This window comes from Pterocles gutturalis, unplaced genomic scaffold (assembly GCF_000699245.1).
Source record: "Pterocles gutturalis isolate BGI_N339 unplaced genomic scaffold, ASM69924v1 scaffold16090, whole genome shotgun sequence".
Taxonomy (NCBI): domain Eukaryota; kingdom Metazoa; phylum Chordata; class Aves; order Pterocliformes; family Pteroclidae; genus Pterocles; species Pterocles gutturalis.
Window position 1 is genome coordinate 5197 of NW_010146151.1, and position 23596 is coordinate 28792.

The 23596-nt window shown below is 37.3% G+C and overlaps 1 protein-coding gene across 1 annotated transcript; it reads left to right on the forward strand.

Moving 5' to 3' along the window:
- Positions 1-540: 540 nt before the first annotated feature.
- Positions 541-20253, forward strand: CEP83 (centrosomal protein 83kDa). Its single transcript, XM_010085637.1, has 15 exons — positions 541-686; positions 1039-1189; positions 2397-2477; positions 2773-2904; positions 6069-6320; positions 7607-7738; positions 10823-10937; positions 12401-12545; positions 12680-12829; positions 13326-13401; positions 14459-14616; positions 17371-17500; positions 18352-18455; positions 19166-19346; positions 20062-20253. Exons 1-15 carry the CDS (start codon positions 541-543, stop codon positions 20251-20253), a joined length of 2145 nt encoding a protein of 714 aa, XP_010083939.1.
- Positions 20254-23596: the final 3343 nt, after the last annotated feature.

The following is a 23596-nucleotide window of genomic DNA, read 5'->3' on the forward strand; positions in this document are numbered from 1 at the left end:
GGTGGGTATCTGGCCATGAAACCTTAACTCCAGAGAAGTAACCTTCTCCAGAGAAGGCTTGATAGCAATTCAACAGTGAGAATTGTCTGCTTAAGGCATAATTAGGGGATTCCTAGCATCAGAGTTTGATTCTCAGTGTATAGCATAAGTAAAAATAACATTTCATGTAATCTTCAGATAGAAGTGCTTGTGCTTATTTCATATTGACTCAAATAATTTCCATGTTTAAGTTTCTTCTGTGCCCCTGGAAGGGCTATTACTTTTCAGGGCAGGCAGAATGAGCAGAGGAGAGTTGCCCTTTCAGTACAGTTCCTAACCTGAGTCACAGCAGAGCCAGGATTCTTCTGGACTGAAAGCAAAAGCAGCATGTGAAATTTTTGAACTGTGAATGTACTTGATTGCTAATTACATGTCCTTGTATTTATTCAGGTGACTTTATCTTCTGGGATGTAAGCAGAAAAAGTGGATGGTGTTGTAGATTAGTTACAGGTTAATTTTTATTTTGTCCTCTCCATGCTCATCGTGAACAGTCATCATAAAATGGATGCTCCGGGCAGTCTCCTTCCTCCTGTGGTTGGAAATGCTACAGCTAATTCACAAGATTTACAAAAACTTCTGATTGATGAAAAAATGCGATGTGAATACCATAAAGCAAATTATCAAACTCTAAGAGCAGAACATCTAAGGTACACTAATTTTAACAGGTTTCTTCATTTGAGCTGTTAAAAGATGAAGCTAAATGTTAGGTGGAAGGGATTTGTCTGTGTTAGCTGTTTTTGTGTTTAAGGACAGATTTGAGCATTATTCATATTAGAAAATAAACAATCCAAAATACCTTGAGTCATTGCAGATTATGTTTCTGCAATACTTTTTATGCTTGTAAATATGGGATAACTTTTTCAGTATATTACAGGATGAGGATTTTAATAGCTTAGTTCTAACTTGGTATTTGTATTTTTGCTTCTGCACATGAGTTGTTTTTGAGTTTTAAGATCTAATTTTAGAGGGTAAATATAAAATGAGTATTTTATCTTGCAGATTACAGGAGGAACATACAAAATCAGAAGATGAACGGAAGCGGTTGTTAGTTGAAAAGCAGACTGTATGTGACAAATTTCAGTCTTTTCTTGCTGAATGTCAAGAGGAGTTGCTGGGTAAAACACAAGAGCTGGAAAAACTGAAGAAGCAGGTGAGATAATTTACTGGTGGGACTTAATATGAGCTTTAATCCTGTAACAGGGCCATGCATATATTTCTGTTTATGTAGGATGTATATACCTAGCTTGCATATATTTCACGTATCTTGAAATTCACCCAGCCTGAGTAATGTTTGTTCTCTAGAGTGACTATGGGTTGAAATTATTGTTTTGTTGTTTAACCGATTTTTCCAAATCCTGTGCTATGTTAATAGTAAGACCCTCAGTGTCTGTGCATGCTCTCCTGCTGTGGGGAGAATCATCTGCCCTGGAGGATACTTTAGATGCCTAAACCTGTTAGGATAAGTGACTGGAAAAAATAGATATTTGTTTCTCTTCATGATGACAACTTTCTTAATCTGAAAAAAAAAAAAAAAAAGGCAAACGCAAAACCAAACAAAAAACCCCAACTTTTAGATAACTTGAATGACATTTTCTATAACTACTTGTTTCCTTAAACTAATGCAGGACATAGTCCTCAGGAAACAAATGTAGCATCTAACAAAGGACCTCAGACTCTGAATGGAGAAGATGTGCCTCAGTACCATAACTAGAATTAGTTTTCAGAGACTTTAGGGTACAGAAAAATAGAATAAATTAGAATATGTCACAGGTTGTGTATGAAATTTTTTCTAATACTTTTTCTTGCTAGATAGTTTGCCGTATTAATCGTACACAAGAAGACTTAACAAAGTACCATGCAGCATGGAGCTTAAGGCAGGGAATCTTTCCTTTCTTTAATTCAAACCAGTACCCATGTATCTGTTGGAGAACCTGTATCTAACATGTTTTACAAAGAATTGGTTTGGTATTGCTCATTTTGATTCTTTGGAGCGGGTTCATTAGTGTTTTAAGTTTTTTCCAAATGCTAATTCTTCATGTTTTATGTAAGACCACTTTTCCTTCCTTCTCTGCTCCACAAAGGAAATAAATCTCTTGGTAATTCAGCTTGAGATTTGTATTGCTTCTGCTAGTAAATACTGACATTTTACATGTTTCTGTTATATTCGCAGAATATTTGTTGTTCACTAATATCATGACTTTTTGCTTCCATAACTACTATTGAAAATTCTTTAGAGAAACATAGACAATCAAGCAGGATTCCTAAAATCATATTTGAAATACTTTTTTCCTGACTATTTGTCCTATCACAGTGTAAATAAATGAATATGACTATTTATGATACCTCTCTGTCTCAAGGTGCTAACTCCTCAAAAGTTAGAGCTGTTAAAAGCACAAATACAGCAGAAAAAAAAAGAACGTTACCGGAAGCTAGAAAATGTAAGTAGTAAGTATTGAAATTCTATTTCATTTAGAGTAGTGATCACCAGTTTATAGTTGTTCCTAAAACCTTATGAAATTAAAACTGAAAGGGGAGCAAAGTATGACATTCTATGTCTGTCACTGTCCAGTACTGTTGCCCCAGGCAGTGAAGGTTGAAACCCTAGAAGAGGGAGGAGGGATTCTGTTTATCAAACATAACCTGTGAAATGATAGGAACATTGCATGGACATTTGAAGGAAATAAATATGAAAATTTCTCTGGTGTTTTTTGTGTTTTTTTTTGTCCTACTTAGGAAGTGGAAAAATACAGAGCAGAATATAACAAACTTCGTTATGAACATACTTTTCTCAAATCAGAATTTGAACATCAAAAGGAAGCACACACACGCATTTTGGAAGAGAAGAAAATAAAATATGATGCTGAGGTACATAGAATTTTACAGTAGCTTAAAATGTATCTGATGACAAAGCTGGTGAAAATGTTGGTACTTGATGGGTTGTCAGTTTGACACCATTTCGTAATGTAGTGTTTGTTTCCGTTCTCTTAGTTCTCAACACAGTTTTATGACTTAGCCTAAAGCTGTCTCTGTAGGTTTGTTCAGTTATGTGTCGCAACATGACTTGTGCTATTATAAGTAAGAATAGACTTGCCTTCTGATAAACGACAGCCAGTATATTTGCTTAATGCTTTTTTTAATAGCATTTGTGATGGAATTTGAGACATTATGCTAATCTGAAATTGATAAGTTATCTGAGCAACTGATGTAAGTTTAGATTTTAAATTACTTATCTGGCAACTAATCCAAGAAGAAGGCAGCAGAAGATATTGTTTAAATCATACAAGGGTACATTTTGCACCTAAGCTGGATCATGACGGTGGTTGTCAAAAGGATTCTGAAAACTTTGGTAACTTTATTTGAGTTGTATTAACTCTTGAATGAATTTTCTGTTTCAGAATTGGACTTCCAACAGTGTAGCTAAATAAATTGCCAGCTTATTTATGCTTTAAATACATGCAGCACTGTAGATGAGTGTTGCATATGTAAATTCTGTAGTCATTTAAGTATTTGTCTGTGAGCATATATCTGAAGATGCCAGATGAGAATGTATTACTCCAAACATGAGACATAAATCAAAGCAATCAAAATCAATCCAAATTTGCAAATGCAATACATTAAAAACAGAACAGTTGTCCTTCCTGGAGCTGAACCCACATGCTGCTTTACAGCTTGCCTCTCTTGTGGGCTTGCTGAGTTTGTGGTAATTAGCACACTTACGGAGGATGAAAATACCTTGAGCTCAGGGCACAATGTGATCTAGTTTCTCTTTCTTGGAGCATTCTTAACCTTCCATGCTATTTAGCACAAAGAGGCTACAAAAGCATCCTAATTCTTAAATGATGGCTTGGGCATGTCATGCAATAAGTGTTTAAATGTCCTCATAAAAGGGATATGGAGGGCTTTTGCTGCAGAAATTGGCTTTGTTCCATAGACACCACTGGTGCAACTTCTAAAAGCACTGCTGTAGATTGGAGTTTGGACTAGTCTCTTGATATGAGAACTCTTACATACCTTACCTTCTCACTCTTTTGTCTCCAGTACTGCATTCAGACTATGTAACTCATTTTGAAACACTAGACTCTATATAATTATGTTTGTTAGAGTCTCAGGTTTAGTTTGTACATGTTGTACTACCTTGGGAGAGAATTTTTTTTTTTCTGCTTTATGATCTGTCTGACAGGGTCAAATCATGTTGGCTGTCTTGAGTTACTAGCAGATTTGAGTTTTGTTGTGGTTATGGAATTGTGGAATCATAATATAGGTTAGAAGAGACCTAGTCCAACATCCTGCTTAAAATATTGAAGTGTAATGAGATTGGGTTGCTCAGGGCCATGTCCAGTCAAGTCTTGAACATCTGTGAGGATGGAGATTTCACAACCTTCCTGGACAAACTATTCCAGTATTGAACCATCTTCATGGTAAACTTTTTTCCTAGTATCTAATTGGAATTTCACATGTTCCAGCTTGTGTCTGTTGCCTCTCTTCCCATCACCATGCACCTCCAAGAAGACATCTGTCTTCTCTGTATCCTTTTGTCAGGTATACAGAGGGATAAAGTCTCCCCTGAGCATTCTCTTCTCCAAGCTGAAGAGGCTTAGTTCTCTTAGCATGTTCTTGTATGTCATGTTCTCCAATCCCCTAACGGTCTTACTGGCTCTCCACTGGACTTGATCCAGTCTGTCATTATTCTTTCTGTACTGGACACAGACTACAGATGCAGTTTTACAAGTACTTGTAGGCAACAAAGGATCTCTTCCCTGGATCCACTAGCCATTATTCTGCCAGTCTGCCAGGATGCAGTTGGTGATCTTTGCTGCAAGGGTATTCTGCTTACTAATGTTCAACTTGTTTTCCACTAGGACTCCCAGATCCTTTTCCATGGAGCTGCTTCCTAGGCAGTTGCCCCAGCCTGTGCTGTTGCATTGAGTTACTCCATCCCAGATGCGCAGCTTTGTACTTGCTCTTGTTGGAGATGTTCCAGTCAGCCCATTCCTTCAGCCTGTCCAGATCCCTCTGAATAGCAGTTCTCCTTTCCACCACATTGACCATTTTCCCCCAGTTTGGCGTTACCTGAAAACTTGATGAAAGTGTACTCCATCCCATCATCCAAGTCACTAACAAGGACATTAATCAGTACTGGACCATGTACTGATCTCAGAAAGACCCCAGTCATTGCAGGTAGTCAGTTGGGCTTTGCAACACTGATCATCACTCTTTGAGCCTGGCAAGCCCAACCAGTTTTCCACTCACTTTATCGTCTACTTTTCCAGCCCATATGTCACTAATTTAGCAAGAGAGAAGATTATGGGAGACTGCGTCAAAGGCCTTGTTAAAATCAAGGTATACACGATCCACTGCTCTCTCCTTGTCTGCAGTGCCAGTCACCTCTTTCTAGAAAGCAGAGTAGTAGGTCAGGCATGATTTGCCCTTGGTAAACGCTGCTTTCCAGCACCTCGTCTTTCATGTGTTTAGAAATGGCTTTTAAGAGGATTTGCTTTATAACCTTCACAGAGACTGATGTGAAGCTGACTGTCCTTTAGTTATCTGGATCCTTCTTGATTTTTTTTTTTTTGCTCTGGGTGTGCTGTCTGCCTCTTTCCAGTGATCAGGGACCTTCTCTGATTGCAGTGACTTTTCAAAGATGATAGAGAATAGCCTTGCAGTGATACCAGCTCCTTCAAAATACTTGGATCCATTCCAAGGACTTGTGTGTGTCCAGTGGATTAAATGATCCCTCACATTTTATTTCTCTACTCTGGGTACTGCTTTACTCCTCCAGACTGTTAGGGGGCTCAGGGACATCTGAGGCCCCAGTACAAGCCTTATCAGTGAAAACTCAAGCAAAAAAGGCATTTAGGAGTGGGTCTGTTGATTTTCCTACTCTAAGAAAGAAAATAACTGTGAATGTAATTTCTTAATATTTTAAATGCACAGTGATGCTCTTTCCTGAATTGTCAATTGCTATATTTGTTGCTGCCTGACATTTAACCATTGTGAAAGCTTTTATTTTTCTGATTAACAACTATCAGATTGCAAGACTGGAAAAAGATAAAGAAGAACTCCGTGATCAGCTGCTTAGTGTTGATCCCACGAGGGACAGTAAACGTGTGGAGACACTCTCTAGAGAAAAGGCACAACTGTATCAGAAATTAAAAGGCTTAGAAGCAGAAGCAGCAGAACTAAGAGCAGAAAGGGACAATTGTGTTGTGCAAGCAGAAAATGTTCAAAGAGTACAAGTACGACAGTTAGCAGAGATGCAGGCTATGACAAGGTGTCTAGAGGTAAGATTTTTTTTATTTTTTTTTTAAATTTTGCCTCCTTGTAGAGTGTAGTGAGAATAATGCTTGGCTTGATAGGACTGTCACTGAAGTCACTGAAAATTTTGCCATTGACTCTACAGTTTGAATTTGTACATTTCAGATTTAAAAATGAATTGTAAGTACATTGGGAGTCATGTACTGCCAATTCAACTTTGGGAAGGTGGAGAGCTCAACTGAGAGATTCTGTTGAATGATCTTCCTTCCTTCTAAACATGCAAGTGATATCCATGTTTGTAGTCAGTAAGGTGCTCACTTGGCTGGAGTTTGAAACTGATGACAATAATTAATAATTACTACAGTAAATTTTTGTATTCTTTTCAAAAATGTCATATGATTCTCCCGTATTTCTTTAATTCTTTCCTTGTGTGTTGTCGTCTTTCTTGCCTCCCTTTGTCTCTCCTTTCTCCAACACGTTACTGCAATTGTTTAGTTCTTGGCTGTTGCTCTCCCTTAAAGAACCTTTGTTATTTCTGGCCTGTTGTATGTTTCCCAGAGTTCTACTGTATTCCTCACCTGTGGTCTTCAGTCCTGTTTCAGTTCTTGCTACCTCTCTAGGTAGGGAGTATTTCCGTGTAGATTTCTTGCACAGTTGCAGCACACAGATAGATGGTTCGTTTTCTTTTTTACTGTTATCAGGGCTGTATACCTTTGTTACAAAATGTTCTGATCACAACTTAAAAGTCCTGTAATATCCTTAGTTTAGAAAACTTACAAGAAAGTCCTGCTGGAAATTGGTCAGTTCAGAAAAAGGAAGGTGAAATCATAGGTTAGATTACCTTTTTGATACTTAGTGAAGCTCAGGGTCTTGAGTCTGTAATACAGTAATTGCACTTTATTTCCTCTCCATGATAGTTCTTCAGTTAGTATTACTGCATAGGCCAACATATGACATCTTTTTGAGCATCACTTACAGTCATACTGGTGTCTACAGCCCAGTAATTTACTGGTAGGAATACCTGCTGCCTCCTAACCAAGTCGGATTACCTCTGCCTCTTGTGAAGTAGGATTGAAAATGTGTGTGATTCTGTGCAGGCAATGTTAGTAAAAACAGTTGTAGCTTTCGAATAAAATTGAAGACCCTTGTATTTGAACATATTGTTGAGCAGAAGATAAATACTTATATATTACCTTATTATATAATATAAAGGGTCAGTAATATCTGAAAGCCCAGATCAATTGAACCTTTCAAGTGGATAGCAAGAGACAGCCCTGCTCCAAAAGTCTTACAAATGCCTCCTTTATTCAAGGCAGAAAAGAAGTCTGCTGAACTACGGATTGATAAAATTGAAAAAGAACTGCAGATGAGTCAGGAGCAAAACATTCTCTTAACTAGTAAACTTCACAAATCTGAACGAGAAGTCAATTCCTTAGCTGCTAAAGTAAGTACTTTTATGGTATCTGAAATATTTTTTTCATATCCTGTTATGTTTAAGTTTTTCTGATTGTATTTTACATGAAGAATAAAGTAACTGTCTTCTACTGTGACTTGAAATAGGTTTTGATTTTTTTTTCACAATTTCAGTTGGAAGATATCAAATATGTGACTTTAGAGATACTTACAGGGATGGCAGTTTTCCTGTAAAGACTGAGGTTATGCTCTTTTTATTTAATTTTCTAGATCTTTTTTCTAAACAGGACAGGGCTCGCAGAGGTGTCTTTATAGGCATGTTTTCAGTACTCTTGAAAACAGACAGCCTTATTTGTTGGAAACAAGCATTATTTTTTCATAAAGTGTATAAAGTACAATAGAGCTTTAAATTGATTTTTTTTTTTTAAATGGAGATCTGTGTTGGCTACAGGAAGCAAGCTGCATTGGAATCACCTGCAGAGATTTAAGTTATATTAGAAGCAGGATAGTCACATAAGCAGAGCGTTCTTCTTGGGCTTATGCCAGCATAGCTTGTACAGAAACATTTCTGTACAGCACTGCATCATATCATTTTAAGTAGATTATTGTCTTGCAAGATGTTTGAGTATCTTAGTTGTTGGCTTGGCACCATCTCTCAGAGGCTTTGTTCTATGTTTGTATGATTTTTTTTTTTCTTCTTCTGAAGATGTTGGAGAAATTTCTAGAAAAATAGCTAAGAAAAAAAAAAGATCAGGTTTCTAGTTTCAGGAAAACCTGAAAATGCTTAAGAAACTTGACGTCATTAGTATTTCAGCATAATTAGATTAGTATGGATGCCAGATTCAGAGTTTCATCTGGTTGCAGTGACTCCTCAGCTACACAATTTAAAAGAGACAGATCCTTTATGCAATTTCATATGTGATTATTTGAATAAACAATAAAATTGAAACACTGGTAAACTGGTTTACCTTCAAATGTTGCAGAATGGTTACATTGCTTTATGTATTTGAGTCAGGATACTAGTCATAATGCAGTAGTTACTTGGGTAAATATTAGCTTTCTGCTGTTTCTTATTACTTCCTTTCTGGAGAGAATACTGGGTAATAAATTCTTATCACATCTGTCAGTTCCTGGTAGTAAATTTAATCCCTGGTGTTTTCTTGCCTTTCTGAAGAGGCTTTCGTTAGTTCTGAACTAACTGTAAAGACAGTAACTTTAGTCTTGTATATCTACTTGAATGCAGAATTATTTTAAGCTCTCTGTTGTCTTAAAGCCATCCTGCATTTCTGAGTATACTTTCCAGAGTAACACTGACATGCCCTTTGTATGGGTATGGCAGTTAATATTGTCATAATATGCCTCAAGAAAGATATGATACAGGAAGAAAACTTTAACTTCTAACATAGTTGTTCTTAAATCTCAGATTTCATTCAAAACAGGCTTTACAGTTCACATTTATCAGTGTGAACTATTTAATTTTGGTCCTTAATCCAAAAAAAGTTCTAATTTACTGTAAGAATAGAATATACCTATATCAATATTTAAAGCCCCTTGTATGTCATACTCATCTCACATGAATAATAAATAGGAGAGCAAGACTTCTGTTAAACATTTTTCTTCAATTGTCTGTCAGAAAGTATAGAAGATTGTTACAGTCTTTACTTTTTATATCAGCTGGTGTTCTCTGCTCACCTTCAGATGCAGGAAAAAAGTAAAATGTTCAGTGGTGTTTCTTGAAGGGAGGAAAGTAGAAACTAATTTCTGTACGAACCTCCACCCCTTTCTGCCCCCGCTCAAATTTATTCCTGAGTGCAGGTGCATGCATTTGTCTTCTGGATTTTGTGCCTTAAAAAAGCCACCTTAAATCTTTGCAAGTTGCCCTGAAATGTTCTCAATTTAGTATTTCAGCAACCAAATCCACCCTGTAGTTACTTAATAAGCTACTGTGTCATTCTTAACCTTTTGCCACTTGTATATGCTAGCAGGTTGTAATTACATTTGTCATTGTGAATGGATTTTCATTATAAGTGCTTTCCTCTAGATACTTAATTCTCATTGACCATGTAATTACTGCGTACAAATGCTTAAACTATAGAAAGTTTCCATGCAAGCAGTAATTGTCTTTGATTTGATGTTCTTAAAGCTCCTGCTTTTATGAGGCCATTGGATGTGTATGTCACAGCTGTAAAGAAGTATTTGATTTAAAATGCACTTTAAAACTATGAAGACCTGGGTTTTTGAGAAAGTAGTGTAGCACTCCAGGAGGTCAGGGGACTACAAGCAGTTACAAAATTGAAATTACTTGGGGAAGCAACTGATAATCTGGTTTTGCATATCACCGTTTTGATTTACTTAGGAAGATTAACTTTATTTTAGCTTGACTCTGCAGGATCTTTACATGAAGTAGATGTAAACCGACATGCTAATGCTTGAGTTAGCAAGTTATCAGGGTCTTACACAATTTGCATCAGTGTCATGGGAAGATATTTCCAATGAGTACTTGTCATAACTACCCCAATATTAGGAGGCTAGCTTGTAGAATGTATAGTATTTACTCAGAAACCAAGTTTTCCCGGGAAGTCCTGCACATCTGTGCATATATCACCAAGGCTTCTTAAAAGAGTAACTTTTCTACACTGTAGCTTGTAATAACTGTCTGGTTAAAGATGAAATACATGCCAGTAGTCAGACAGCCTGATTACTGGAATGTATGTTGTATTTGAGCACTTTAGTTGTTTTTTTTTAATCAGAGAATATATAAAACTTGCATTTCAAGATGACTGACAACTCATTCAATAATCTTCAGTGTGTGACTTGAATTAATAAAATCCAGCAATAGCACTGATTATGATTTGGGGAATCAGATTATGTCAGTAGCTTTAGTGTTACAGTATCTATATGATCACCATTAAAAATTACCTACAAGAGTGGATATTCTGGATTGGCTTTCAGGAAAACAGTGGATGAAAAAATATTTAAGGTATGTCTAAAATAAGCGTTGTCGATGATTATTTGGCAGATTTTCTTGTTAGCAAAGTATCACATGAAAAACTTACAGTAAGCTGTGAATGCATATATTTATTTTAGTTGATTTGGGTTTTTTTCTAATTCATAGGTGAAAGAACTTGAACATGCACATAAATTGGAAGTAACAAATGTCAGACTGGAGGCAGCAAGAACAAAGAGTGATGTAGAAAGAGAAAGAAACAAGATTCAAAGTGAAATGGATGGTAAAATGTGCAATTCCTAATGATTTCTTTTGTAATTTATAGTTAGAATACTACAATTATTTTTCTTCCAAACATTCCCCAGCAGCCTTCACCTTCCACTTCCGGTCTAGGTCAGAGATCTGAAAATTCATTTTTGTATCTGAAACAACTGTGTTATTTCACTTGGTCTAGTAGGTTAAGAAGAACAGCTACAGAACAATTTTGTATTTATGTAAATTAGTGCATTTGTGACACAATTTGAGCATAATCTGTTTTAAATCATGTACTTCATAGGATTATATTTTCTATTCTTGCCAAATTCTAGAGTATTTTGCAGTCTGCTTGAAACCTTAACGTACCATAGCACTTCAGTGGTGGTTTTGCTTTCTGATTCTGTGTCTGTGGAATTGTTAACACTTGGGTAAGGCTGCCATGTGAAACAAAATACAATTTCTAGCTTGTTCTTTGAAGAAAATAGGTTGTGGTCTAAGCTACCTAGTACAGCTGAGCCTGTAGGCAACCTGAAATAGCCTTCTTGAGTGAAAAGGCCACAGCTTTCTAGTACTAGTTACATGCTGATGATTTAAATCACGACACAGCTTTTAAGTGGACTGTCCTCCCCGATTTGCTATAACCCCAAAATTGTACCTTCATCTTCCTGGAACAGCTGGTTCTGTTCACTTGCATTAAGTTCTCTGAGAGCAACTGAAAAACTGATTTCTGTATCAACAATGCACTCATATGATATTGCAAACTAAAAATGTTGGACCCTATGACATATGAAGCTAATACAGACTAGATTTAAGCTAACCTGAAGTTGCTATGGAATCCAGTTTGCATCACTGAATTAGCCAAATAACCAGCAGTCATTGTTATAGCATGTTAGCTTATTTGCCAGTGAACAGAGGTGTTTTGGTCACAAGTTTTTAATTTGCATCTTCAGTTCCTGCACGTAGAGTCATAATTTTAAAATTGCCTCATTTGGTAATATGAGTGGATTAAACTAGGAGACTTGTTGTAGCCAGGTTACTATGGTTTCACTAGTAAGCAGTTACTGTTTACCATAAACTTTTCCATAAAAAGAAAATTTAAAAAATTCTTGCTTGACCTTTTCGTAGCTATTGTGGAACACTTTTTTTTTTTTAAATCCAGACACAGCTGCTTAGCAGAAATTGCTGTAGAGTTTAAATCTATAATAATATCACCTGTTTAATTACTTTTGTATGTTATAATAATAAACCCTCATAGACAGAAATTCCAGTGTAATGGTTACTCTTCAAAAGTTTTTGAAATGCTTCTGTTATACTAAGAAAGGCCATGTCGGTTCTGTTTTTCTTGGGATTTTTTTCTCGTTCTTTCATTCTGTCATGTGAATTGTGATTTTTTAGCTCCTTTTTATCAATTTATAAAGCTATTTTAATACTGGGTTTCTTCAGGTTGATATCAATAATGACATTTTAACTTTTTTTTAATGTATGATGCAGGATTGCTGTCAGACCAGGAAATTCTTAAGGCAGCTGTTGAACGTCATAAGATGCTTTTAGTAGAAAAGGATCGGGAGCTAATTCGTAAAGTGCAAGCTGCCAAAGAGGAAGGTTTTGAAAAAATTGCAGCCTTACAGGATGAAAAGTATGTTTGTTGATTTACTGCTCAACTTCTTAAAGAGGAGTGTTTTGAATAACCTTAAAAAATGTCATTCTTAGCAACTAAACACTTCTGGCATTTTGTCATGATTCTTGTCCATGTGTTGAATAATGTCTCAGGTTAGAACTTGAGAACAGATTAGCTGATCTAGAGAAGACTAAACTGGAACAAGATACTTGGAGACAATCTGAAAAGGATCAGTATGAAGAGAAACTACGTGTTGTACAGTTGGCAGAAGAATCTAGCAAAAAGGAACTTCAGCGTTTGCGGTAGTGTTGCTTTTTTAACCTTGACACAAATTTCTCACTTCCCCCCCCCTAATTTCTCTACAGTAGATATAGAAAAATGTTTGTTATGGTAAATTAAACAAAATTAGCTTTTGCATTGTGTAAAAAAAGGGCTGAATTAAAAAGGTGCTGTTTTTTAAAAAAAATAATTCAAACTTCTAAAAATTATATGATTTTTAATTAACATTTTAAAGATATAATTTTGCAATACGCATGTGTGTTAAAATTGGGTCCATGCTGGCTGCTGGCATAGCCCCAGCATTAGAGTAAACCATTTCTCTTTACACAAATCAATGTATTTCTCACTCCTATAGGAATTATAATAATCAATAAAAATATATTTTAAATAATTGTTTAGTTAAATATTTATCAGCTTTTCAAATTATGCAATATATTCTCTTGTCAGAATTGCTTTGTCCTAACTTCTAACATCTATATCTTAATTAGATAAAAATAAGGATGTCTTATGCAATTTTAGATTAAAAATTCAACAGCAAGCTATTCAGACAGAGGAGTTGGAAGAAAAGAAGCGTGAAAGTGCTGATCTGAAACAGGTGAGGTTTTATCAGATTGTAATATTTTATATAGAAATACAATCTTTCCTGCAGTTACCATGTCCAATGTTTGAAGATTACATTGAATTTTTAAGGCCTTTTTTTCCTGAGGGACAAAATGAGTACAACAGTTATTTAAAAGCCAAAGTGTTCAGAAATCAGTCATGCTTTCGTAGACCTTTATAAATGGATTACAGCTTTTTGCTTCATGTGTTTTGTGGGTACCAAGGATTTCAAAGCTGAATGTTTATAGACAGGTATATTAAATACAGTTATGCGGTATTTAACTGGAGATTCAGTTTCCATGGAGACTTATAAATTGTTTCTAGGTAATGCTTTGCGTTCACACTGCATCTCTCATTGGAGGTTCTTCAAGAGCTCAACAGCTGTTTCATAAATGAATAAACTAGTGTAAAGAGGTATATTTCTATTGCAGAGTGAATTGATGGTAATGTTGAAAATAAAACCTAATTCTTTTAACTCCTGCTTGCCCATCATGTTATTTAGTAGGTAAGAACATAGCTGTGCATCAAAGTAGTCTGCAAGCTATGTGCACTTGAAGTTCAAGGCAATATTCTTTTTTCCTCCTGAAATGAGAAATTGGGGTATCTGAGTGTGCATGTGGTTTGGTTGGACTTTTCAGACTCTATCCTTTAGTTGGTTTTGTGAACTGGTTGGTACAGCAACTGTGGGCCGTACCACATTATGAGAGTATGTGGGTAGCTCCACAGCTCAGCTACTAAATGTGTGGTGCTCTAGTTCTGTTCAGCTCTGGGACCTAATGTTGGATTTCTTAAGTTCTGGAGGACACATCAATGACTGAAGGCTCCTGCCTCCCTTTCTCCTTCTCATTTTAACTACAGTAGAAAACCTTCTTTATCTAGTAGTGATTTACTGTAAAGCTTTTGGAATAAGGAGAAAAAGAACAAATAAGAAAGGCTTATGAAAAGTTAATGCAGCCAGTTAGTGTCTGCATTTTGCTCTATCTCAGTATCTCAAAATTAATTGTTAGTTATTTGCATAGCTTCTCAAATGGAAAAATTTCCTTTCTTTGTAGCAAATTCATGACATGCAACTCCAGATTGCCTCACTTTCTCAATCAGAAAATGATTTCCTGGAGTCTAGTCAGAAGCTGAAGGCAAAAATAGAAGAATTGAAACAAGAATGTAAAAATGCAAGGACTCTGGCAGAAAAAATTCAGCTGGAAACAGAAAAGTAATTTTTTTGTTCCTTTTGCCTTTACTTTTCATATCACTCGTGTTCCTTTCACATAGATTACTTACTACAGATTGTAGATTCTGAATAAAGTAATAAATTAAAAATGAACAGCAAATATTGGACAATTGTAAAAAATGGCTATACCTTCTGCTATGCAGGATGTATAAAATCTTTGCTTGTGATAACTTAAACTGCAGTTTGTTTCTGTTTCTGTCTCTTACAATTAATTCTTGACTAGTGAAATACACTATTTGTATAAAATGAAATCCTATTTATACTGAAATGAATGTCAAACATATCAGTTTAAGCAGATCTAGAGTTTCACACGTGGTTCTTTTAAGAGTGTTTAAGTATTCAGGGTGAAAAAAGTGTTTAAGTATTATGCTTTGATAAAGTTTCAGGGACCCAGTCTGTAATATGTGTGTATATACCTTTTTTTTTTTTTTGATCTCCCACTGGATCCTTTTAGCTGATATGAAGCAAATAAAAGATTATTGGATATCTTCTAGTTGCTCTCATCAAAATTAAAGATAATCACTTTCATTTTTTGCATGAGCTCTACTACATGCAATCAAAATATGCTAATAAATGCTGAAGGAAACCAAATCTTGTTCAGAGCCCATACGGTAGTGAACAGTTTCCTGAAATTCAAAAGATTAATTTGTCAGTTAGTCTGAAATGTCTATTTAATGTTTCCTAGCCTAATAACTAAATACATGTCTAACTTGTACTGGATTATCGTGTGTTGGGTTTTTCAAAAAGTCAGCACCCCACATTAAATAGAAACCTTCCAGAAGATTTAATGTGGCATTTTTTGTTTGAACTTCTCTTTTACTATAAATTGGTACTGCAATTGCTTTGTTGTCATTATTTTAAATTTTGCTTTTCAGTTTAACATTTGAAGAAATTATTGCATTGGGACTGCAGAGTACACGCTGTTGTCAGTAGCATGTTAAATACTTTGGATGTTTACTTTAGGAAGGTCTATTCATATTTTGAGTGAGATTGTCACTGTTATTTGAGTGAGACTGTCAGTGTCATTTACATATTCATGGACCATAGACCAGTTGGGAGTAGGTTTGCCAGGGAAGGCAGTGGAAGGAACTTGGCAGTCCTCTGAGATTGTTGGTAAGTATGTACATAAGGGGAGATGCACCAAGGCTGATACTTCAGGAATTAAGCAGCTTTGCAGCCTCCATGTAAGTCCTCCAGGTCTGTCCTACTGTTACCCTGTCAGCCCTGGGACGTGTTTCCATTCTTTTTCTGACTCTGTGGGTGATAGGACTTCCTTCCTCAGTTCAGTAATTCTTACGAGCTTGAACTCCAAGAGTTAAGTTGCACCAAAGCAACTTAGCTTAAGAACGAAGTGAAATAAGGACCAAAAGATAAGAAAGCCTAAGATAAAGAGTTTCAAATAAATAAAATAATGCCAGTTGAGCCATAAGTAGGCAAAGCAGCTGCCTGCCTGGCTGTGTCAATCTTAGTCTTGGAAATGAAAATGTGAAATGAGAAAAAGCACTGAAGGCAAACTATGAGATTGATACAGATCAGAGATGAGCTCAAACAGGCACTTGTTAAACTTTTCAGGAACAGCATTAGTAGCACTTAAGAAAATATCCCAATGCATTTTTAACCACTGTCTCAACTGTAATTCTTTTGCTGTTAAGCAGTGCTTTTTGAGAAAGCTCTTTGGTGCCTGGGTAGTCATAGTTATTTACAGTCAACAGCAAGGTATAAACCATACTGGGTCTACTAAAAGAACTGTGGCAGCTACGAGGTGGGCCAGGATCCTGGTGCTGATACAAGAGTGGATCCCTAATACTTGTACTGTGGGGAAGGGAAAGGCTGTTTGGTGAGAAATTTATGAAGGTTCATTCAGAGTCCCTATAGGGAAACTGCATCAGCCCAGGACTGCCGTGGTATGGGTGCACTGATACCAGGCCTTGGACTGCACTTCTTAAAAACTGCTGCACAAAATCTCACCATCTGATTTTTTTATAGTTATGTAGTTAAATATGCAGCTAGTTCTTGTCTACTTTGACCCCCAATGCAAATAGCCCAAACAAGCAAGGCAGCAGGGGGAAACTGTCTCCTTTCCTATCTGCTGCTAGAGAACACAGCCTAATTTCAGTATGTTTTAACCATACAAAGGCCTAAACAGATAATGTATGTTGTTGAAGGTGTGTGTTCAGCTGGAATGTTGTCTAGGAACCATATCGGTGAGTGCTTCCTGTTGTGCTGGTGTTTGTTCTGGTTGGGAGCACGTACTAGTCAGGTCTGTACTTCTCTGTTACAAAGGTATAATAGACCTCACAGGGCAGCAATCTCTTCTCTTGCATTTTACTTCCAAAACAGAGAAGGTATTTGTCAGCTCTTCTGGCAACTGATGTTTGGCATATGTGTCTACTGTTGTGTTCCAGTGTGATTATTTGATCTGAATTTAGAAATTTCTGTGGACGGTTTGGTAACATGCCAAACCAACAAGCAGACAACAGTTAACTAGCTTATTTGAATCAGTTTTCAGAATTTGTCTCATAGTTGAACAAAGCCTAGGATGATGTTAATGCACTGGTCCGAATGTTGTTAGTCACAGTTAGCCTGTGAGCACAATAAAATTTAAATCAGATACTTCCAGTATATAAAGGTAGGAGTTGTGAAAAGATGCATCTATTTTAAGAGCCTTAAGACATTAATCCAAAGCACTGCTTTGTCTATATAACCTCTTAATCTTTTTACCTGATTCTTTCAAAGGACTTTAGAAAAGAAACGTATAGAATGGCTGGAGGAGAAGCATATGCTAACTCAGTGCATCACAGAGAAAGAAGAGAAATACAACCAAGTGAAGGATAAGTTGCATCGAGCTGGTGTTGCTCAGAAAAAGGCATGTTGACTCTTCCTTTATGAATGATACAGCTTATGAAAAGTTCTGCTTTACTTTGACCACCTAGAACTGTTTTAATAGTAAGAGCTTACTTGCAATCTTCTATATATAATAAGAAAGTGTGTCGAGTTCTTCCAAGATTAGCACAGAAATAGATTGAAGTGACATGCAAAAGAATATTACAGCCAACACCTTTGTTGTAATGCCATCAAAGACTGTGTGAGACTTTTTTTTGCATGTGTGTATGTGGTTATTTAAGAGGTGGAATCCTTGATTAGTAAGGATGTTGTTTCAGATACTAGAAGAATGATGTTCTACTTTTCCTTGATGGAATATGAAAATTGTAGAACTTCTAAGCTTACTTTTTATGAAAAAACTTGAAAGGAAAAGCTGATTAATTGTTTATAAAGGTTCAAGATTAATTGGTAGTTTTATACATTGGACATAATAAAGGATATGAAACCTACTGCTAGCTTTTAAGGTTGTTAAAATTTGAGCTCAATAGGAGGGAAAGGAAAGATACTTCTTTTTTTGATCATGTTTATGCTTATTTATACATGGTCATTTAAAGAATGAATTTTGTAATTCTTAAATACAGTTAGTGTTTGTTAGTACAGTTAGTCACTGACCAATGAATGAATTACAGCTGCGCATCTTTCAGTCACAGCTGTGTGTCGTTTTCCATCATGGGGATTCAGAACCTTCAAACAACACAGCACTTCTTCTTAAGGAAGGAAAAATCCTAAAAACTGTCACAGCTTTGAAACCATATGCAGTGTAATTTAATTTTTACAGGATCTAATCTATCAAGGCATTATTACTTAGCTCTGTTTGAAATGTCTGTTTGACAGAGAAAGGCTCTCACTGATAATAAAAAAAGGAGGATGCAAGAGAAACTAGAACTTTTGGAAGCCAAGATAGAAGAGCTAGAAACACAAAATCAGGTGCTAAATAGGTAATAAACTTTGCTTTTTCTTAGCTTGAAAAATGATGTATGCCTAAGATCTGACTTAGTAATATGAAGTCATTTTGAAGATCCATGACAATTTAGTAACTGGAGTCCAGTCCAGTGGCATTTTCAGTGCTAGCATTCTTTGAATGGAGTCCGTTGGATGGGCAGCTGAGAGCTGCAGGGCTGGCTTTCTGGGGAGAAATGAGGGAAAAAGATCTGATAGATAGAGTTGCAGGAATCCCTTCAAAAGAAGGAAGTCTGTAAAAAAGGGGGGGTGGCAGTAAAGCAGTGTTAGAGTTGAAAGTACAGTATGTAAAACTAAATGGAAGACAGGAAAGAAAAAGACTTTAGAATTGCAGGAGAAACAGACCATCCTCTCTGAAAGACAAACTCATGTTTTTTCCTCTTTATTGAGCGACTGTGGAGGGCTTGACTCAATTTCATGTGGCTCCTCTGGCTAACTACTGTTAATGCTGTTGAAAGCCTAATTTATTCCATGTAAATTCTAATCTGTAATACAGCAGATTGATTAGTGGGTAGAGGGACTTTGAGATAGACATTTAGAAGAATATAGCCAGATCTTATGCCTTCCAGTTTTTCTGGTATATAGTTTTCTTTTGTAGGCATAATAACAGTAGAGTACTCATGGAGAGGTGTGCTTCTGTGTCGGGATAATAAAGATTTTGAGCAATAAGAAATCTCGTATTTCCTAGGCAGAATGTTTCCTATGAAGAATATGTATGCCTCAAGAAGAGACTAAAGGACTTGCAGCGTAGACACAATGAATTCCGGAGTTTAATTCTGAATCCTGACATACCATCACTCAATCCACTCAGTAGAAGGTCATCATCTGCCCTGCCTCATGGGCCTGAAACATTCTTCCCCCTTCTTCAGGTAGTGATGTATTACAGGTTGTGAAAATAATATAAAAAAAGAGGGTACTGGAACTGTCATTTATTACAGACCTTAGTCTTGACGAAGGGGTATTTGATGTTTGAACAGAGGAAGAAAACTTTGAGGAATGCTTCTAGTGGTGTTCCCTTCCTCACAATAGGAAGGAGTTCTTGAAAGACAGATGATATATTACAGAGTGTAACAAACAGGTGGCTTTAACCCAGTTCTCCCTACTTTGTCCTTCCGAGAGGCTTTAAATCGCCCCTTCTGGGCAAGAAATACCACAGTGGTGTTTTCACACCATGGTTTCATTATTAAAAAGAAGTATTGCTGGTCTTGATTTCTTGTGTGGTTAAAAGAGTGTTGGTTACTCTGGTGAGCATGCTGAGGGTGAAAATCTCTCTGTCTGAGGTTGACCAGGCTGACTTTAGAAGTTCTTGGCAACTGTGACCTCAGGTTTGCATGTCTCTTCATCCGAGAGGAGGAAGCCTGCATGCTCATTTCTTGCTGATGCTGTTAATCATGAATGTCAGAACAATATCCACAAAACATTGAGGATTAAAATTCAATGAATAAGGATATTTTTGGCTTGACAATTTTTATTTTAAAATCATTAATTAAAGAAAATGAAATTACTCATGTTGGTCCCTTGTAGGTGTGCAAAATGTAATAGAGCCACCTTTTTTATTTTACTTTATTTTATTTTTATTTCAAGGAGCAACAGCATCAGGAGGAAAGAGAGCTTACCTTGCTTCGCAAGCGGATGGAAGAACTAGAAGCCACACAGAGAAAACAGCTGCAAGATCTGGGACCAGCTAGAGAGCGAGTAACAGTGGGCACATATGGGGACCTGGCTAGAGACAAGATTGCTGGAGAAGGCAATGCAGAAAGTGAGGACTCCAAATAAAGTTGGCAAACTCTGTGTGCTGTTAGTTTTCAATAGCTTATCCTTTGTAAGTGCTTTTATTATTTTGCCAAAAACATGTTTGTATGTGCCTGAATAGCATAAAATATATTCTGCATAGTTTTGTATTTGTTTTTGAGAGAGTGTCATAAGTCATCAAATGTAATGGTTCAAAACAAATCTTCAAAAGATTAGCTACATTTTAAAATGTTTTTACATTAATGACATGAAATTATTTGGAAGTCAAAACATATGAAATAACCTCATCACACAAAACTTTAAAAAACATGTATCAAGGTTTGAGTTTGGTGTGACCCAGCTTATAAACCCGCTCTGGGTGGGACGAGTGGGGTTCGCAGAGGTTCTGTGGATCCCCTTGGGGCAAATTAAGGTGAAATGACACCAAACAATCAAATACTTTAATGTGTATAATTTTTAAGGAAAAAGGAAAATGTAGGATGTAAAATGTGAAATGTAAAAGAATTACAAAAAAACCCCAACTTGGTAAAGACAACTTGTGACAACACTACCACCCACCAACAACCCCAAATCTTACAACAATGTGATAACAACAGCACAACTGCCAACCATACTAAAAAACCCCAACCGCTTATAAAACTTGCAGTCACTTATCAGTACTAAAACAAGACTGCCACAGAAACTTGCTAAACAAGCCCCAAAAGGAGCTGGCGTAAAACTTATAAGGTGTTACCATATGTGCCAGAGAGAGAGATGCTCAAAGAGAAAGGAAAAGGAGAGAAGAGAGAGAGAAAGCTTTCACAACTCTTTGGATCCTTGGGTGAGTGTCAACGTCTTGGCAGGGGGCAGAGTGCAAGCGCATCTTCTCTTTGTTTATTCACCTTTTATAGACAAAAGTTCTCAGGTCTCCCTCCTAACTTTCTTCAGGTAGCATAGGAAGTGGAGAGGGGTATCTCCTTAATTAACAGGGGGAGAACCATCTTTTTGTGCAGGTGTAAGAGGGGAAAGGGTAGGTCTTTTTCCAACCTTAATGATTCTTTGATTCTATGAAGTTGTAATGTGGCTCCTGAAGGCTGCGGGGAGGTGTAGCGGGCACTGCAGCTTCAGCCTGCCTCAGGCCTGCAGCTGCTTCCCAGGGCTGGGAAGGCTGCTGGGAATCCCCCACCCTACCACCCTGGCCCCTTTCAGGAGGTCGCTGCTTACCAGCTGCTGGGTTTCAGGCCAGAACATCTCTGCCCACAGCATCACCTGACACTGCATCGTACCTTTCTTTTTTTGTATTTCCCAACTTCAGAGTCACGGAAGTGGTTTGTAACAGGCAGCTTTGCCCACGTGGCTCTGCCTCGGAGCCTCGCAGGGCTGGGGCTGCATCAGTGCTTGTCAGCTGCTGCCAGGCACTGTTCTACACAGTGTGCTTCCTTGCCTTTAACCATTTTAAAGTACTCAAACTAATCAAAATAACCTCCAAAAGCATTTTATTCTAGATAAACCCATACAAACACCAACATGTATTTGTCATTTGCACTTTAACCATTCATTTTAAACAACAGGTTAACTTCTGTACAACAGGAATTACTTTACACATTAGTTAAGATTTGACTTTAAACTAGATGACTGCAAAATAATGCTCTGTAAGCTAGTGTTAGAAAATATGCTGTTTGCCATAGTAGTTTGCCTGTAAACATGTGAAAATAAGTTAAAGAGAAGTTTGCTTTCATTGCAGAGAATGCAATTAGATTGTTCGGTTGCCATAATACAGCTTTAATCAGAGGTGGTTCTTTTTTTGTCCATGTAACAGTAACAGGGAATTGCAGATATGGAAGGTGTGCCAATGTTTTGTGTGCTGACCCAAACCTACCAAAAGAGCCACAATCACTTAATTATACTTCACATCACTTCATGAGATCCACTTGATGGGTTAAAAATTCCCAGAATGACTTTAAATGGTTTACTAACAGAGTGATGCTGTTTAGGAGGCTTGAATAAAAGGCAATAATTCTATTTCAGGCTGTAGGTTAAAGCTACAGGGCCTGCTCCAACACATATTTAATCTCTAGAAATCATTAAAGCTATTGTAGCAAACAAGCAGTAGTACAAATACAGAATAGGACTGATTTTCGTTTCCTCATCATATAAACACATACAGTGAAGAAGTTCACAGGATCAGACCCACGCAAACAGATTATATTTTACAGCTTTCCAAGCAGAAATGTTGGTTTGTTTGTGGGTTTTTTCTGCCTGTACAGAAGGTGAATGTTGAACAAAACTATCACAGTTCATTCAAATGCACTGCCAGCAAACACCTGAAGTGGAACGGAACTGCTGAGACATCTGTCTAACTTGAAAGAGTAATCTGCTCATGCCTCTCCTTTAATATTAATTACTGTGCTTTTTTATTTATTTGATGCTGCTTTAAAAGGTTAGGTTAAGTACGATAAAAATCAAGCCCTTAAGTACAGGTATTCTAAGCTTAAGTGTTACTCAAGCCACAGTTCACTCCTTTTAGGACAGAGGGCAAGAGAGGGTAGAGTTGGGGTGGGTTCTTTTACAATTAGAAAGAAACGTACCACAATATATTGTGCCAGGCAGAGAATAAAACTGCTGAAAGTACTGCAACATTGTAGTGCAGTTTCCTGAACAAAGCCATACATTCCATCAAGTATAAAGTGTAAACTTAATAGCAAGTGTAAGACTTGAATTAAAAAAAAAAACCAAACCACAACACCCCAAAAAAGCCATCACAGTATGGGTTGGTGGCTGCCCTCACTGATATGCAAGAGGTACAACTTGTGCAATCACAGGTTAGGGAGGGGGCAGACCAGTAGGCAACGTGGTTTGTGTTTGCTTTTTTCCCCACGTTAACAAGCGGCCTTCCTTCTGCCAAAGCATTCGCCAGCTGTGTGCCGTGGGACCGTGCCTGGTACCCAGTTCTGGTAGCCTTTGCAACCCAGCCAGCCAGCTTCAGTGCTGCTGTACTGCAGCTGCTGGGGTCCTCCAGAGCAGCAGCACATGGTAGGAAATGCTTTGAGCACTCTACTGCATTGGAGCCGGTGTAGGTGTCTCTGGCTGCTGACAGCCCCAGCACAGGCTTTCTGTACTGAACGCGGGCCATCTGTGCCGTTCACAGCCTGCAGCACCCTTACCGCTGCCAAGGCAGGGGACAGCTCTTTACCCCGCCAGCGGGCCACCGTGCTACGCCACTCACCTCCAGTGGTAGATCCCTCCGGAAATGTGGAAATGTAGCTCCAAGTCCTCAACACCTTACGTCAAATCTAAGGGCAGGCAGTAGCCTTAGTAAGTGCCTCCATGTGACTGCAGCAGAGCCCATGGCAATGAAATGTTTCAGCTCTGTAGCCGTGAGTAGGAC

Coding starts and splice junctions, on each gene's coding strand:
- CEP83 (XM_010085637.1), top strand. CDS start 541: ATGGATGCTCCGGGCAGTCTCCTTCCTCCTGTGGTTGGAAATGCTACA. Junction 687..1,038: donor CTAAGAGCAGAACATCTAAG/GTACACTAATTT, acceptor TTTATCTTGCAG/ATTACAGGAGGAACATACAA. Junction 7,739..10,822: donor TCAATTCCTTAGCTGCTAAA/GTAAGTACTTTT, acceptor TCTAATTCATAG/GTGAAAGAACTTGAACATGC.